Raw genomic sequence first — 16,815 nt, 5'->3', positions numbered from 1 at the left:
CACACAACTTCTTGTGTTGTTCCCTCACCAAAGGTATCAAATAGTTTCATGCAGACAATGCAAGTTTAATAAATAATGTGCCTATAACCCAATCCACTATAAAATGAAAATAGTATAATTTGTTTAAAGTATCTTTAAAAATAAGTCTCAACTTTACTTAACTCTGCTAGCCTAGTTATGTGGCCTTGAGCAAGCACAGCCTCTGGGCTGTTTCTTCATCTGTAACATAGGATAGATTAGATGACTTCTATGACTTCTAAGGCATATGGCATCTACTTTAATCATGAAAAGCTATGACATTTTAAATATATTTATATAAATAGCAATACAAATATAAAGAATCCAACCCTCTAATCTTACAAATGAGCAAGTTGAAGTACATAAGAAGCTGATCCCACTAATATTAGCTAATATTTACTGAATGCTTTGTATGTACCATGCTTTATATATATTTTTTCGATTTCCTCTTCATAATTATAGTACTGAAATGAGAATAGAGGCAAGAAAATTAAATTTGAGAGAGGCTAGGCAATTTGTTATAAATAATCAACAACACAGCTAACTAATAAGTGGTAGGACTAAGATCCAAAATCCAAAAAGTCCAATGCTTTATACTATACTCTCTCCACATTTGAGTTACAAACATTAATCACTCCAACTCAAGTACCAAAAATTCTTTAATCCCATACTATTTATCCATTTATTTATTTCTGAAGTACTGTTGATTTACAGTTTCTTTGATTTCTGCATAAAGTGATTCAGTATTAGTAGGTGGGATCTTCTCATCTGGCCAATTAGTAATGCCTGCTCTGACCCTGATCATAATATGAATTTTCTTCTAAACTACTCAAGCTCAATCAGAACAACAAGCAAAATTCAGCCAAGGGAAAAAAAAAAACCCTCCTACAATTATAGGATGGATTTATGAGGTTAACATCAGGCTGTGGTCATTTCAGATTTAAGGCCCCCCCTTCCCATGGAAAGAGGAGCCTGGTGGGTTACAGTTAACAGGGGGTCACAGAGTCAGACACGACTGAAGTGACTTAGCACTTAATCTTGAGAACAATTAAATTATGCTAAGGATAACCAGCCTAGTAACACTAGGAAATTGGACTGGGAGCTTTATGGACAGTGCCAATATATAATTTCCCTGAAAGATAAAGATTAGTATAGAACAGACTACATCAGATGATCTGAGAATACACTGGGCTAAACCTAATAGAAGTTCCTGGCTTAATTCTAATTATGATCTTAATAATATTGCTAGCTGTATTATTTGTACTTTGCCAGTTTTACAAGATTATTGTTTCTTACAATATCAAAGGTGTAACTGAACCTCCAATGAAAATAATGATGACTAGATAATGTGAAGCAGTTGATCAAATACATAGTTCTGTATGGTATCAATGATTGTAATAGTGCAATTCTAGACATGGGAGGATAAAAGAAGAGGGATTATTTTCCTGGATCATAATTAGAAGACAGATGTCCAGAGATCTTTGACTATAAAGACCTAGTCCAGGAATAGCACACTGAATGGCCTATCAGCAAAATCATCACCTAGGAATGAGCCTAGCTATGTGGGATGGATGGTCATGAAATGCCTCCCAAAGTATGATTGAATTTAATACCATGATGGGGCCCTGTCAACTAACTGGCATTTGCCATGGGTGCTTGCCATCTACCTCTACAAAGATTAAACCATGTGCTGCTGCAGCTGCTGACCTTCAACATCCCCTGAAGGAGTTTAGGGTGGAGAGTAGAAATGTGGCACTCTGCTCTGGGAAAACTGGTAGGGCAGGTCTTTAGATAGTTAGATATACTCAGGAGCTGATTTTATGAGCCAATTCTTGCATCTCTTCATATCGAGGAAAGCACTAAAATCCTTCATGGTGACAACTGTTTCCTATGACTAGGAGAAGCTTCACAAGACCAGCAGAAACTTCCTACCAAAAATTGCTGCTTGATTGCATGTATTCCCCCTTTACCAAAATCACATATATACTGTGCTTCCCCACTACCTATTTGAACAGTTTCTCAGAGCTATCTGAGGTGCTGTGCATGTTGTGCATTTTTTTAAGTCAACAGAGTTAATATATACATTCTTAATCCCATTTTCAAACTCTCATTTCGGAGCATGCAGGTTTAGTTGCTCCTTGAGAATCTGCCTGCAATCTCCCCCGTTCGATTCCTGGGTCGGGAAGATCTGCTGGAGAAGGCATAGGCTACCCACTCCAGTGGGAAGCCCAGTATTCTTGGGCTTCCTTTGTGGCTTAGCTGGTAAAGTATCCACCTGCAATGCGTGAGATCTGGGTTTGATCTCTGGGAAGATCCTCTGGAAGAGGGAAAGGCTACCTACTCCAGCATTCTGACCTGGAGAATTCCATGGACTGCACAGTCCAAGGGGTTGCAAAGAGTCGGACATGACTGAGTGACTTTCACAAGACAAGACAAGAACGTGGAATCTTCCTGGACCAGGGATCAAACTTGTGTCCCCTGCATTGGCAGGCAGATTCTTAACTACTGGACCACCTGTATATTTTTTGGATGATGGCCCACACCAAGGCACATCATAATCAAATTGATCAGCAATTAAAAAAAAAAAAACAACTCAAAAAATAGGCAGAAGATTTAAACAGACATTTCTTTATAGAAGACACAGAGATGACCAAGATATATCTGAAAAAAGGTGCTCAAACTCCTAATTATTAGAGAAATGCAAATCAAAACATACAAGAAGATATCTCCTCACACCAGACAGAATGACCATCATCAGAAAAATCTACACTGACTTCCCTGGTGGTCCAATGGTTGAAGAATCTGCCTGCCAACACAGGGAATACAAGTTTGATCCCTGATCCAGGAAGGTTCCACATGCTGCAGGGCATCTAAGCCTGCAGGCCCTACAGCCTGTGCTCTGCAACAAGAGAAACCACTGCGATGAGAAGCCTGTGTACCATGACTAGAGTAGCCCTTACTTGCTGCAACCAGAGAAAGTCCACGGGCATCAAGAAAGACCCAACACAGCCAAAAGTAAGTAATTAAAAATTAAAAAAAATTTAATTAAAAAAATCTACAAACAATAAATGCTGGAGAGGGTGTGAAGAAAAGGGAACTCTCCTACACTACTGGTGGAAAGGTAAATTTGTATAGCCCCTTTAGAGGACAGTACGGAAGTTACTTAAAAAGCTAAAAATAGAGCTACTCTATTATATAGAGCTCCAGTAATCCCACTTCTGGGCATATATCCAGAAAAAAAACATGGTTAGAAAAGATACACACATCTCAATGTTCACTGCAGTACTGTTGACAATAGCCAGGACATGGAAGCATGCTAAATGTCCACCGACAGAGGAATGGATAAAGAGAATTGGCATATATATACAATAGAATATTACTCCGTCATTAAAAACAGTGAAATAATGCCAAATACACAACATGCATGGACCCAGAGACTTATCATACGAAGTCATGTAAATCAGAGAGTATGGCAAATATGTAGTATCGTTTATGTGTGTAATCTAAAAAAAATTATACAAATGAATTTATTTACAAAACAGTAACAGACTCAGATTGAGAGAACAAACTCAGGGTTACCAGGAGTAAGGCTAGGTGGAGAGAGAGATTGGGAGTTTGGAACTGACCTGTGTACGCTACTATATTTAAAATAGATAACCAGACCACAGTGGCCCAAAGGCAGCTAGAGGAGGAAGGTATTTGCCTTGCAGAGCAACTCATATCTGTGGCCACACAATCCACCTCCCCCACCAATTCCCACCATGTGTGTCCATTTGGCCACAGAGCCAGCAGGAAGCGCTGGGCTCCAGGCACTGAATGGGTGGCTCCACCAGCCCGATGGCTGTGGCAGCCCTGTCTACGGGCCTTGTGGTGCAGCTGTCATGCCTGGCCTCGACCCATGGCTAGGCTCCTTCTCTTTAGCAAGGGACCCACTTGCATGCTGATAACTTTCTTTGACCTGGCCTGGTAGCTATATATTATCTTCCCCTACTTCTAAGTCGTGGATTCAGTGATTCTCAACATCTGCCTGCATCTACATATTTAGAGCAACTAACTTTGGGGCACTGAGGTTGGGGGAGGCAGCAGGATGGCTGACCTCCACCCCCAGCTCACCTCCTCTAGGGTAAAGTGACCAGCTCACCTCAGGCACACACACTTGCTGGCCTGTCCTGCCACTGACCCATATTTTCATGTAAATTGGTGACTAGAAATCATTATTCGTGGAAAGCTTGCAATATAACCAAAAAGTCTAAGATATAATGAGAAGTTGAATCTCAAGGAAATAGCTAATTCAAGGAACAGAATTTAAAAACTTGAAAATCCTCAGAAATAGCTACAAAGCTCTTGCATACATAAAACAAAAGACAGCACAAACATAGGGAAGTGACACTGAGCATCCTCCCCACAGGGCATCCTATGGGGAAAAAAGGAAAAGTTACTAACGACTTCAGTGAAGATAAAATGTACAAAAATGGTCCAAATAGGAAGCAAATCTTCCAAATTAGAAAAAAGAAGTGAATAGACTTCCAACTGAACAGAGTCAATTCTAGTCAATAGATGGATAAAGTTAGAAGCTAATCACATTATCTGGAAAGCACACATTTCCTCATCCCAAAAGAAAAAACAAGGGCAAACAGAACCTACAAAGAAAAACAAACATTTCAAACTGTACAAGGAGAGCATGCTTCAAATATGAAGCAACATCAGATGTAACTGTTTTTTAACCATTGCCTGGAGAGTGAGAAAGGGAATCTGAACACTGGCACACGTGGATCAAGGCTCTGCAGTCACGGAAAATCCAATCATAGTGCTCAACTCTGCTATTCAGTCAACAGTGTTTAGATAATCATTACAATGGAAATATTAGTTATGGCTTTTCATTTTTAGAGTAAATCTCTAGGCAAAGCAGGGAAGACTTAATTATGGTCACAGAACAGAATGGGAATATTAACCAACTTTGACAAGTACAGGCAACAAGTTGGCAGGTAGAGGGGAGGAAACGGAATAGTGGTGTTATTCTCCTTAACAAGGAAGTTCAGATACTGTCTCTAGTTGAAAGGGTAAGACAAATTTAAAGTTATATTATTAAAGCGAATATATTTAGTGAATATAAAGTGGTTATATTTTTAAAGTGAATAAGGTAACAAACAGAAGAGTTAAAAATAGTTGACACAACCATATGTGGGAGGGGGCATAGAAAAACCAAGGAGATAGTAGAAAGTCAGTAGAAAATGCCTCATGTCATCAAGTTAAGAAACATTAAGAAAAGTCTATTAGGAAAAATGGAGTTAACCTCTAAACAGACATATATAAAAGTTTCTACCTCTGGGTTGGGAAAACAAAAGTTGAGAAGGGTAAGCATGGATCTACTGCTTTTCATTATATGCCCTTTTGTACTAGTTGATCTTTTAAAGTCCTTTATATGCAAGTATTAGATTAAAAATTAAAACTTAAAAAAAAATAAGATAGCTAAAGCCCTACTGCATAGAACAGAGAATAAGCAAATGAAAAAATGCTCAATATCACAAATCATTAGGGAGGTATAAACTGCATTACCATTAAAGACCAACAAGCATAACTAAATTCTAAAACACTGACAATAGGGAGTTCTGGTAAGCATATGGAGCAACAGCAACTCTCAGCGACTGCTGGCAGTAAAACAAAATAATGCAGCCACTTTGAAAGGCAGTTTGGTAGTTTCTTACAGAGCTAAACCCAGTCTTACCACATGATCTACCAATCACACTCCTTAGTATTCAATCAAAGGAAGTAAAAATGTATGTATACACAAAACCTGCATATTCATGTTTACAGCAACTGTATTCCTTAAGTGTCTAAACTTGAAAGCAACCAAGATGTCCTTCAGCAGGTGAATGGATAAACTGTTGTACAGTCACAGCAACAAAAACAAGTCGTCAAGCCACAAAAGACATGTTGTTGTTCAGTCCCTAGGTCATGTCCTACTTTTTGTGACTCCATGGACTGTAGCCTGCCAGGTTCCTCTGTCCATGAGATTTTCCAGGCAAGAATACTGAGGTGGGTTGCCATTTCTTTCTCCAGGGGATCTTCCTGACCCAGGGACTAGATTCGTATCTCCTGAATTGGCAAGCGGATTCTTTAGTGCTGAGGCAGCAGGGAAGCCCATGAAAGACATGGAAGACTCTTAAATGCATGTTGAAAGAAGCAAGTCTGAAAGAAGCAAACTTCAGGATTCTATAATAACTGTATGACACTGACAAATTGAAAAACTATGGAGATAATAAAAAGGTAAGTAGTTTCCAGGGGTTCAAAGAAAAGGATGGATGAACAGACAGAGCACAGAGGATTTAGGGGGCAATGAAACTATTTTGTATAATACTGCAATGCTCGATACACATCATTATACAGTTCTCAAAACCCGCAGAATGTAGGACACAAAGAGTGAATTCTGATGTAAACTATGGAATCCCACTTTAAGAATAAGACAAGAGAGAAACCATGTTAACACTAACCAAAAGGAAGGTGAAGTGACTATATCCGTAACAATCAAAGCAGATTTCACAGCAAAGAGTATTACCAAGAATAAACAGTTTTCCATCATAATTAAACATATCAATTCATCTAGACAATTTAAGAATCCCAAACATTTTTCTATGTAAGCACAGCATTTCAAAATAACAAAATAAAAACTGATAGATGAGGAGGGGAAAATAGACAAATCCACAGTTATAGAGGTATTTCAACATCCTTCAGTCAATAATTAATAGAACAAAATCAGTAGGGATACAGAAAAATAACACTCAACTTGACATAAGTGATATTTATAGACTACTTCTCCCAATAACAGTTGAATACATATTCTTTTCAAGTACACATGTAACATGTATCAAGATTTACCACATTGTGGACCATAAAACATTAAGTTTTCAAATAGTCGTCATGTTCTTTAACCACATGGTGGAAAGACATTAGAAATCAGTAACAGAAAGATATCTCAAAAAACTCCAAGTAACAAAGAAACTAAACTAAGAAACTTCTGCATATTCCATGGGCCAAAGAAGAAATAAAGAGAAAGTAATGAATAAAAATACAACATATCAGAACTGTGGATGCAGTTAAAACAGTACACGGGGGAAATTTATAGCACTAAACATCTATCTCAAATACTCATAATTTATGAATTACAACTATAAAGAAATGGTTTTCATGTGTGACTTCTCAAGTCAGTAGTATCATACGGTATTTACTTTCTAAGAAATATGTGGATTTCTTCTGAACACTGTGGTACTTTTACTAATTTCCTTTGAATATTACAAGTTCTCTGCCTTAGAAAATCAACAATTGTGACAGATAAAACACAGATTCAAACTGGATTTGAATTCTGGCCAGGATAGAGAAACCCTGCACTTGCTAACCTTTTCTTAAAAAGTTTCTTTTTTCCCCTGTGGTGAAGGAATATTTAGTCACTAAGTCATGTCTGATTCTTTTGCAACCCCATGGTCTCCAGCCCACCAGGCTTCTCTGTCTATGGGTTTCCCAGGCAAGAATACTGGAGTGGGTTGTCATTTCCTTCTCCAATGGTGAAGGAAAAGAACTGCCTATTTCACAAGATTATTTTACAATGATCACCAGGTGCTGATGCTGATAACTAAAAATATAAATGCAAACTGTCATATTTTACTAGTAAAAAATGATTAAAAGTTTTTCTAAAGTGCTATTCCTTACCTTGCCACTGGTAATATATCTGCAATTAATTTTAAGAAATTTCTCAGTAAATGCTTCTTCCTCCTCAGAAGTTGAAGATACAACTCGTGCAGGTCGAATAGCAGTAAAAGCAGACGAGGGAGTTGGTTCTTTTGGGTGGACTACATCAGGAGTCTTAAAAAAAAAATAAGATAAAGGGATTTCAGTGAACTAAATAAAACTAAAGCACATTATTAAAGCCAAATGAATAGCTTTCCTCAGTAAGTACTTTTCCTTCTTATCATATTCTGGAGATCAGCTCAAAATGTTTTTATTATTTTAAAAAAGGGAAAAAAGTCACTTTTTTTACATTTGGAAAAGATCTCCAGCACAGCTTAAACTTGTATTTTCAATTACTTCTTTAATGAGAATATATTTATATAATGATATTTTTTACATATATATATACACACACACATATATATAAATCATCATGAAAATGTTGAAAACCATCTCTTTTATATTGCCACCCTAAATATACACAATCCACACATACACATTCAGTTGCTCCTGAATTGAATGACCGGTCCTGATCATTTAATAAGTTCCTCAGGTGTTGGGACAGAGAAAATGTGAGTGCTTGTCTGTGAACCTAGGAATTCAGCAGAATCCATTCAGTGTAGAACATTTTAAAATTTCAAGCTATAATGAGTTTATCAGTAACATTTTACAAGGTATTAATTATAATTAGTTAGATCATAGGTTCTTAACTTTTTTGATGCCATGGAGCATTTCCACAGTGAAGCCTATAGACTTCCTTTACAGAATGGAATTTTTTTTGAATACTTAAAATAGATTACAAAGAAAAACAACTGTATTGAAACACAATTATCGAAACACTTTTTAATTGGATATATAGGTATCTATGATTCTTTATTAATACATTAAATAACAAGATCTAGAGATGACTCTTATAATGATAATTTTGAAGCACATGGCCATAGACAACATTCTGTGATATCTACAACAATACTAAATTGATTTGAAAATATGTGAATTCTGCTGGGGACAAAGTCACAGGTATGTCTGGTGCTTTTCTGTAGTTTACTGCTTATATTCCTAATACTTAAAAACGTTAGATTTCACTTAAAATTTTTTATATCCAAGTTCAAAGAACTCATAGTTCTCCCAAAGATCAGTATTACGTACAAAAATAAGATGATTAGACAGGTGCCTTTTAATTTCTGTTTTAAGGAAAAGACTGATGCTGGGGGGGACTGGGGGCAGGTGGAGAAGGGGACAACAGAGGATGAGATGGCTGGATGGCATCACTGACTCGATGGACGTGAGTCTGAGTGAAGTCCGGGAGTTGGTGATGGACAGGGAGGCCTGGCGTGCTACGATTCATGGGGTCACAAAGAGTCGGACACAACTGAGCGACTGAACTGAACTGAACGAAACCATTTCATGTTTTATGAGTAAATTCACAATAACTTATAAAATAGCTTTCATACAATACCAAGGTTCTTCAGAGTTTTGAACTAAAACCTGCCACACTGTAATTAATACCTAATAGTTATGACTTGTCCTTTTGAAATAATTAACAAGACTGCTTCTTCGTCAATCTCACAGACTCTTATATACTTGAAAAGAGCTACCAAATTTTAACGTAACTTTTCCTACTCTAATAAGTAGATCTAATTTCTTAAGCCTATATGAGGAAAGAATTTTTAGAATTCCTTTCTAAATTTCATATGCCCTTCCTAAAATGGAGGGTTGAATCCCAAGCACTTGAGCAGATACTCAACAGATATTTTTGAAGACAGACCAGCTAAGAACAGTATAAAAAAACTACATTTAATATATTATAGCTATATTTTTTAAAAATCTAAAATGAAATTGTATTTTAATGCTGCATGACATTGTAAATCATTATTATCAATTTTTTCATTTTATGATGCAAATTATTAACTTCACATTCATCCTATTGTGTCTGGCAGAACTGTATCTAAGAGTTTTGTATCATATATAAATTCATTTAGCACAAATGATAATTAAATAAGGGACATTAATAATAATATTAATTGGAACCTTTATATTTAAGTATTATAAAAACCATAAGACATATACTATTGCCTTAATTTACTTTTATTTATTTTTTCCATTACCTTAATTTTTGAGCAAACTTATACTTGGCTAAATTCAGTAACTTGCCCAATGAGTAAGATGAAGCTGAGATGAAAACCCACGGTGCCAAAAAATCAACTAGTGAGCTTAACTAGAATACTATGTACTTTCCATTTCAAATATTTTTCTAAATGACTGTGTGCACAGGGGGAAAAAGTTAATACAAAGACATCAGAAAGTCCCCTGCAAGTTGGCACAAAACTACAAATAAAGTTTGTGATGTTGTTCACTTACTCTCAAATCAGGTGACAACATCATCTACTATATAACCGTATTATTCACAAAAACTGTATGTACCTTGTTACACTTTCAAATATTTCCCTTAAAAATAGACCTTATAGAACAGTTTGCTGTTGTTACATCACAGTCTCAAATTCTATTATACAACTCAGTATCATTAGCAATTCCGATTTGTCAATGTAATCCTATTAAAAATAACACAGATTAGTTTAACAAATGCTTCAATTATAGCACAAAAGAGTATTTCTTTAAAAGAAATCAAAATTGTTTGGAGGAATCATAATCAGAATTCATTTTAACTTACATACATACTGATACAAAGCATCAACATCTCTGTATTTCTGTGAATTTACAAATTCTGTTTCTTAATAAGGTGATTTTGAGGCTTATTTGCTTTCTGAAGCTTCTTTCTGCAATTTCGCTTTAGCCACTAGGGATGGAAAGGTTCTTAAAAATATAGAATTAAAAATTATCAAGCCTCAATAATCACTTCAATTGTTCAAATGTGCAAAAGCAAAGCAATTTTATGACAAGTGACCCAAAAAGGCCATCTTTTTTTCTGTACAATATGATTAAGTATTATATAATTTGTAGACTATTATTATAAATCATTATCATAAGCTAATTAGCAACTACAAACTCTCCTTTTCCCATGCTGCCTTGGCTTTATTGAGGTTTTGCTCTTTAGTGACTGAAAATATGTAGAAATGTTCTCTGGTAACACATAGGTTAAGGTATATAAAATTTGAGGAGGAAAAGCCATACAAGGCACAGAAATACCAACATTTTATTTCATACAACATAATATAATCTAAAAGAAAATGTTATTTTTAAAGCACTGTACATTTCTTAACCAGTAAATATGATGGGTATCATTTATTTTGTATAAATTATTATGTTTAACTATCACTCTCAGAATTTATTTAAATTCCACTTCTTAAGAATTTGAGGCTTTTAAATCCAACATGCAGAATAAAATACAATACAAATAAAAAATAAAAATATTAGAGTGAAGAAAAACTTAAATGCAATTTTATGTGCTGTACTTGGGGTTTGGATCTGGCTTTGAACTTTTTAGCAACCAGGTTAAAAAGCAAAGAAGAATCAGTTTTTAAATTCTATTTATGAAAACAATGCTCCCATTCAGAATCTAAAGAAACCTCTTACTCAATAATTTAACTATTTATTTGTGATGTTACAAATAAAGAGATTTCTTCTATATAAAGAACTGCTTTCCTAAAATCTACATAAATACTAAGTCCTACTATGAAGTTCTATGTTTTCACATATTTCAAATATAAAATTTTGTTCTAAGACTATAAGACTAAGTTATAATTAGAGCACCATCATTTAAAAAGCACATATTAAAAATTTTAACTCTTGGTTTTTAAATTAAGTTTAAAAGCACCAAAGCTAAATTATACTATACAATATATAGATAATATACAATTCATGTGTTATTTATACATTTGGCATTTATAGCATTTATAGTTATTTAATTTCATGCAAAGATGAGCTCGATAAAGGACAGAAATGGTATGGACCTAACAGAAGCAGAAGATATTAAGAAGAGGTGGCAAGAATACACAAGAACTGTACAAAAAAAGAGCTTCACGACCCAGATAATCATGATGGTGTGCTTACTCGCTTAGAGCCAGACATCCTGGCATGTGAAGTCAAGTGGGCCTTAGCATCACTACGAACAAAGCTAGTGGAGGTGATGGAATTACAGCGGAGCTATTTCAAATCCTGAAAGATGATGCTGTGCAAGTGCTGCACTCAATACGCCAGAAAATTTGGAAAAGTCAGCAGTGGCCACAGGACTGGAAAAGGTCCGTTTTCATTCCAATCCCAAAGAAAGGCAATGCGAAAATATGCTCAAACTACCACACAATTGCACTCATCTCACATGCTAGTAAAGTAATACTTAAAATTCTCCAAGCCAGGCTTCAGCAATATGTGAACCATGAACTTGCAGATGTTCAAGCTGGTTTTAGAAAAGGCAGAGGAACCAGAGATCAAATTGCCAATATCTGCTGGATCATGGAAAAAGCAAGAGAGTTCCAGAAAAGCATCTATTTGTGCTTTATTGACTATGCCAAAGCCTTTGACTGTGTGGATCAAAATAAACTGTGGAGAATTCTGAAAGAGACGGGAATACCAGACCATGTGACCTGCCTGTTGACAAACCTATATGCAGGTCAGGAAACAACAGTTAGAACTGGACATGGAACAGACTGGTTCCAAATAGGAAAAGGAGTACATCAAGGCTGTATATTGTCACCCTGTTTATTTAACTTATATGCAGAGTACATCATGAGAATATGATGTACATGAGAACAGAGTACATCATGAGTACATCAGCTGGGCTGGAAGAAGCACAAGCTGGAATCAAGACTGCCGGGAGAAATATCAATAACCTCAGATATGCAGATGACACCACCCTTATGGCAGAAAGTGAAGAGGAACTCAAAAGCCTCTTGATGAAAGTGAAAGAGGAGAGTGAAAAAGTTGGCTTAAAGCTCAGCATTCAGAAAACGAAGATCATGGCATCCGGTCCCATCACTTCATGGGAAATAGATGGGGAAACAGTGGAAACAGTGTCAGACTTTATTTTACGGGGCTCCAAAATCACTGCAGATGGTGATTGCAGCCATGAAATTAAAAGATGCTTACTCCTTGGAAGGAAAGTTATGACCAACCTAGATAGCATATTCAAAAGCAGAGACATTACTTGGCCGACAAAGGTCCGTCTAGTCAAGGCTATGGTTTTTCCAGTAGTCATGTATGGATGTGAGAGTTGGACTGTGAAGAAAGTTGAGCGCCATAGAATTGATGCTTTTGAACTGTGGTGTTGGAGAAGACTCTTGAGAGTCCCTTGAACTTCAAGGAGATCCAACCAGTCCATTCTGAAGGAGATCAGTCCTGGGTGTTTGTTGGAAGGAATGATGCTACAGCTGAAACTCCAGTACTTTGGCCACCTCATGTGAAGAGTTGAGTCACTGGAAAAGACTCTGATGCTGGGAGGGACTGGGGGCAGGAGGAGAAGGGGACGACAGAGGATGAGACGGCTGGATGGCATCACTGACTTGATGGACAAGAGTTTGGGTGAACTCCAGGAGTTGGTGATGGACAGGAAGGCATGGCGTGCTGCAATTCATGGGGTCGCAAATAGTCGGACATGACTGAGCAACTGAACTGTACTTTATTTTAATATAATATGTAACATAAGCTTATGTTTATTATATAACAAAGTATATGTTACATATTTACATATGAATATTTAGATTTAAAAGCATGGAAGTTAAAATAATATTTTACATATATATTATATATAATAGGTAAAATATACTTCACATACAGGGATTTTAAATTTATTCTTGGTTTAAATATATAATAGTATAAACAAAGACAGAGAGAGGAAGCAGGAAGTAAAGAGGAAGGTAAACAGAGGGGAGAGGAATGTTTGTAACTAGTCTAAGGATGGCCTATGTGAGAACAATTTTGGAAGCATATGCTGTATTTAATCTCTTCGACCCACATTGATATTTTTAGCTAAAATTTTTTTAACTTCATGCATGTGTGCTATGACTTTAACATCTGTTTTCAGGTATATAAGTTCAATATGTCAATGAATTATGTGCTTAGTATGATTAAAATAGAGGGAGGTTTATTTTATTAGCTATCACATATATTCTCAAGATCCCCAAAACTCTGTAAGAAATTAACATCACTCTTTTATATATCCTCTCATCTATACGTGAAGAAAATAGTCACTGAATGTCTTTTAAAAAAATGTTATTTGACTCGAGTTAGAAAATGTTCTACAGCTTCCTGACTAAACTATGTGATTCTCTTTAAATTTTATAAAAGGCAAAGTTTTTACAGCTTCACTGTATCACCCAAGTAGATATGCTGAAGTCCTAACCCTCTTCCTCAGAATGTGACCTTATTTTGAAATCAGGTTTTCACAGATGAAGTTAAGCTGAAGTCATACAGGAGTAAAGTGGACCCTTAATCCAACTCAACCGGCTTCTTTATCTGAAGAGGAGACCACTATGTGAAGGCACAAACACACAGGGAGAAGACAGCCAAGGGATTACAAAGGCAGAAACTGGAGTGATCTACCAAGACTGAGAAGGACAAGGATTGTGGGTAAACACCAGATGCTAGAGGAGGCAAGGAAGGACCCTTCCTCGTAAAGAGATACCATACCCCTGCCAACATCTTGATTCCAGATATCGAGTCTCTAGAACTGTGAGGTAAATTTCTGATTTAAACCACCTATTTTGTGATCCTTTGTTACAGCAATTCTAGGAAATGAATACAGGCAGATAATTTTTTCAGATATAAAAACAGAAGAGCAACATATTAAAGAGTCCAGAGAATCTTATATTGGGAGTAAAGAAGAAACGAAGCAATATTTTTGTTCACCTTTTAATCATTCTAAGCAATACTTCTGAATCATCTCCTTTACTTTTACTTTTGCTTTGTTAAGCAATAATTTGCTGTATTACTTCCACACAGCTCTTTACTACAAACTTTCTAGTTTCTACAAATTGTGACACAAATATTTTAAGACTGTATGTTTCAATCTCAGAGAATGCATACTGCTAATCCTTAAGCTTTAATCAATTCGCTCAAAAAGTGATTAAGAATATAACACAAAATCTGAATGCAGACTGTCAGGGTTTAAATCTCAGCTTTACCACTCATTAAATATGTGACTTATATAAATTACTCATTCTCTCTATGCCAGAGCTTCCTCGATAATAAATGCATAGTAACTACTTTTAAAATATTAACAGTAACTGCAGCAATATAATTATGCTTAAAAAGAAGCTTTTAGTGTGTCTAAACTCTATTAATACTTTATATATTTTCTCCTGTAAGACCTTCTAGGCCTCCCATAGAATCTCTCAGAAGTTTTTCAAAATTGCATGTTCTTACTACCATGAAATATAATTTGAAAATTATATTTCCTTAACATATTAGAAGTACTGTCCTTTTCTTATTTTTCACTTAGAGTACAGTAAAGAGTGTTTTATATTAAGGAGAATACAGCTATCTACTGTCCCATTCTTCAGTGGAATATATTAACATAAAGCAGAAATTGAAAGCTATTTAAAATCATGTCACTTTTCCATATTACTTATATTAAAAATTTTTCCTCTGAATTCTATACTGAGTATATCACATTAGCAGCTCTAGCCTAAAATGACATTAGCATAATAAATAAATTTTAAGATGCACAGAAATTAAAGGAAGTAAACAAAGAAGGTTTCTATATTTATAAAAGAATGACAGATTAAAAAAATTTTTTTAAGAAATGTTCACAGTACAAAAGTGATAGGTCTCACTACATTTACAATGATTAAATATTACCTATCTTTAGGAGCTGGGTCCAAATATTTACTGAGTAACAGTAGTTTCTGAGTTACCAATTTCCAGCTATAAAGTGGAAATTCAAAAAACATGGACTCTGGACTAACCTGCCTTGAAATCCTGATTCAGATACTAGCAAGCTGAGTGACAGACACAAGAGTACTTAACCTTTCTCCCTCAGTTTCCTCATCTGTAAAATAAGTACTGTACTGTTAATGTACTGGAAGAAACAGATGGCACACCAATTTGAATGATTTTAAGAGAGTATGATAATGGAACTATTTACAAAGGTATGCAGTGTATACGAAAATTTAGGGCAAACAACAGAGGCTTCATCGTCACCCATAGGCCCAAAGAAGTAAGGGAGAGAGACAGACAGGGAGGGCTCTGTGGAAATGGTCATATGACAAGAAATTAGCTACTGAAGAATGCAGCCACTCTGGAGTGACCCTGTAGGAAGACAGCTGAATAAATATGCTCCTCCTCTGTTCCTCTTATCTTCTGTTAATGTTCTCAGAAGACCAAAACCAATAGAAATGAAAGGTCAAGGTGGCCCATCCATTATGCAGGCCACCACCTACAAGGATGAAGAAGGCTGTAGAATAGGTCTAGAGGGAAAAACAAAGACAGCCAGGCCAGGCGCTTATCTCTTGAGTTTGAGGTTAGGCTTAGATGGTGATTCTTTTAAATTGCTTAGAATTTTATGTGACATATAGTAAATTTTAGCTCTTTAGCATTTACTTACTCTCACTTTCATTCTATCTTCTTCCACATTTCTTCATCAATATATGAAAACATGAGGGGGGACTGTTTGATAATTCCCAAAGATTATATTTTATATAAAAATAAAATATTAAAAAAAAAAACAAAAAAGATCCTTTATGGTAATAACATTTTAGCCTTATAAATAAGCCGTTAAAAAGCTGAACATTCAGGAAACCAATCAGTGAATATTAGAAATACAAACTTTTGACAATTTATGGGAAAACATATTAAAAACTAATAAACAATATTTGAATTAATATAATACAGATGAATTATATCAAATAAAACATAAGATCATAAAATCCTTGCTTCTAAGGAACTTACACACAGCGTGTGGGAAATATACATTCAATATTTACAATATAGAGACAGAAGCACTTGAGATATTGTATATAAAAAGTCACATGGGAATATTATCTCAGAGGCTAGTAATGAATATATTTCTAGCTTTAAAAAGATATAACTAAAGTTTATAAAATTACTGTTCAAAAGAATTATTTCTGACGATTGCCCACAATCAGACAGAAGGTGGTAATGATCACTTGGGTAAAGGCAACT

General features: G+C 35.6%; 1 protein-coding gene across 12 annotated transcripts in view; it reads right to left on the bottom strand.

Annotated features, from left to right (window-relative positions):
- Positions 1-16,815, bottom strand: part of OXR1 (oxidation resistance 1) — a 543,504-nt gene that overhangs the window by 55,754 nt on the left and 470,935 nt on the right. For all 12 annotated transcript variants that reach the window (XM_044928605.2, XM_044928604.2, XM_044928606.2 and 9 more), the window contains one exon: positions 7,723-7,875. In XM_044928605.2, the coding sequence (XP_044784540.1) occupies positions 7,723-7,875 (153 nt within the window). The remainder of the gene's footprint in view (positions 1-7,722; positions 7,876-16,815) is intronic.

Source organism: Bubalus bubalis, chromosome 15, assembly GCF_019923935.1.
Source record: "Bubalus bubalis isolate 160015118507 breed Murrah chromosome 15, NDDB_SH_1, whole genome shotgun sequence".
NCBI lineage: Eukaryota > Metazoa > Chordata > Mammalia > Artiodactyla > Bovidae > Bubalus > Bubalus bubalis.
This window is presented reverse-complemented; position numbering and strand designations above follow the sequence as displayed.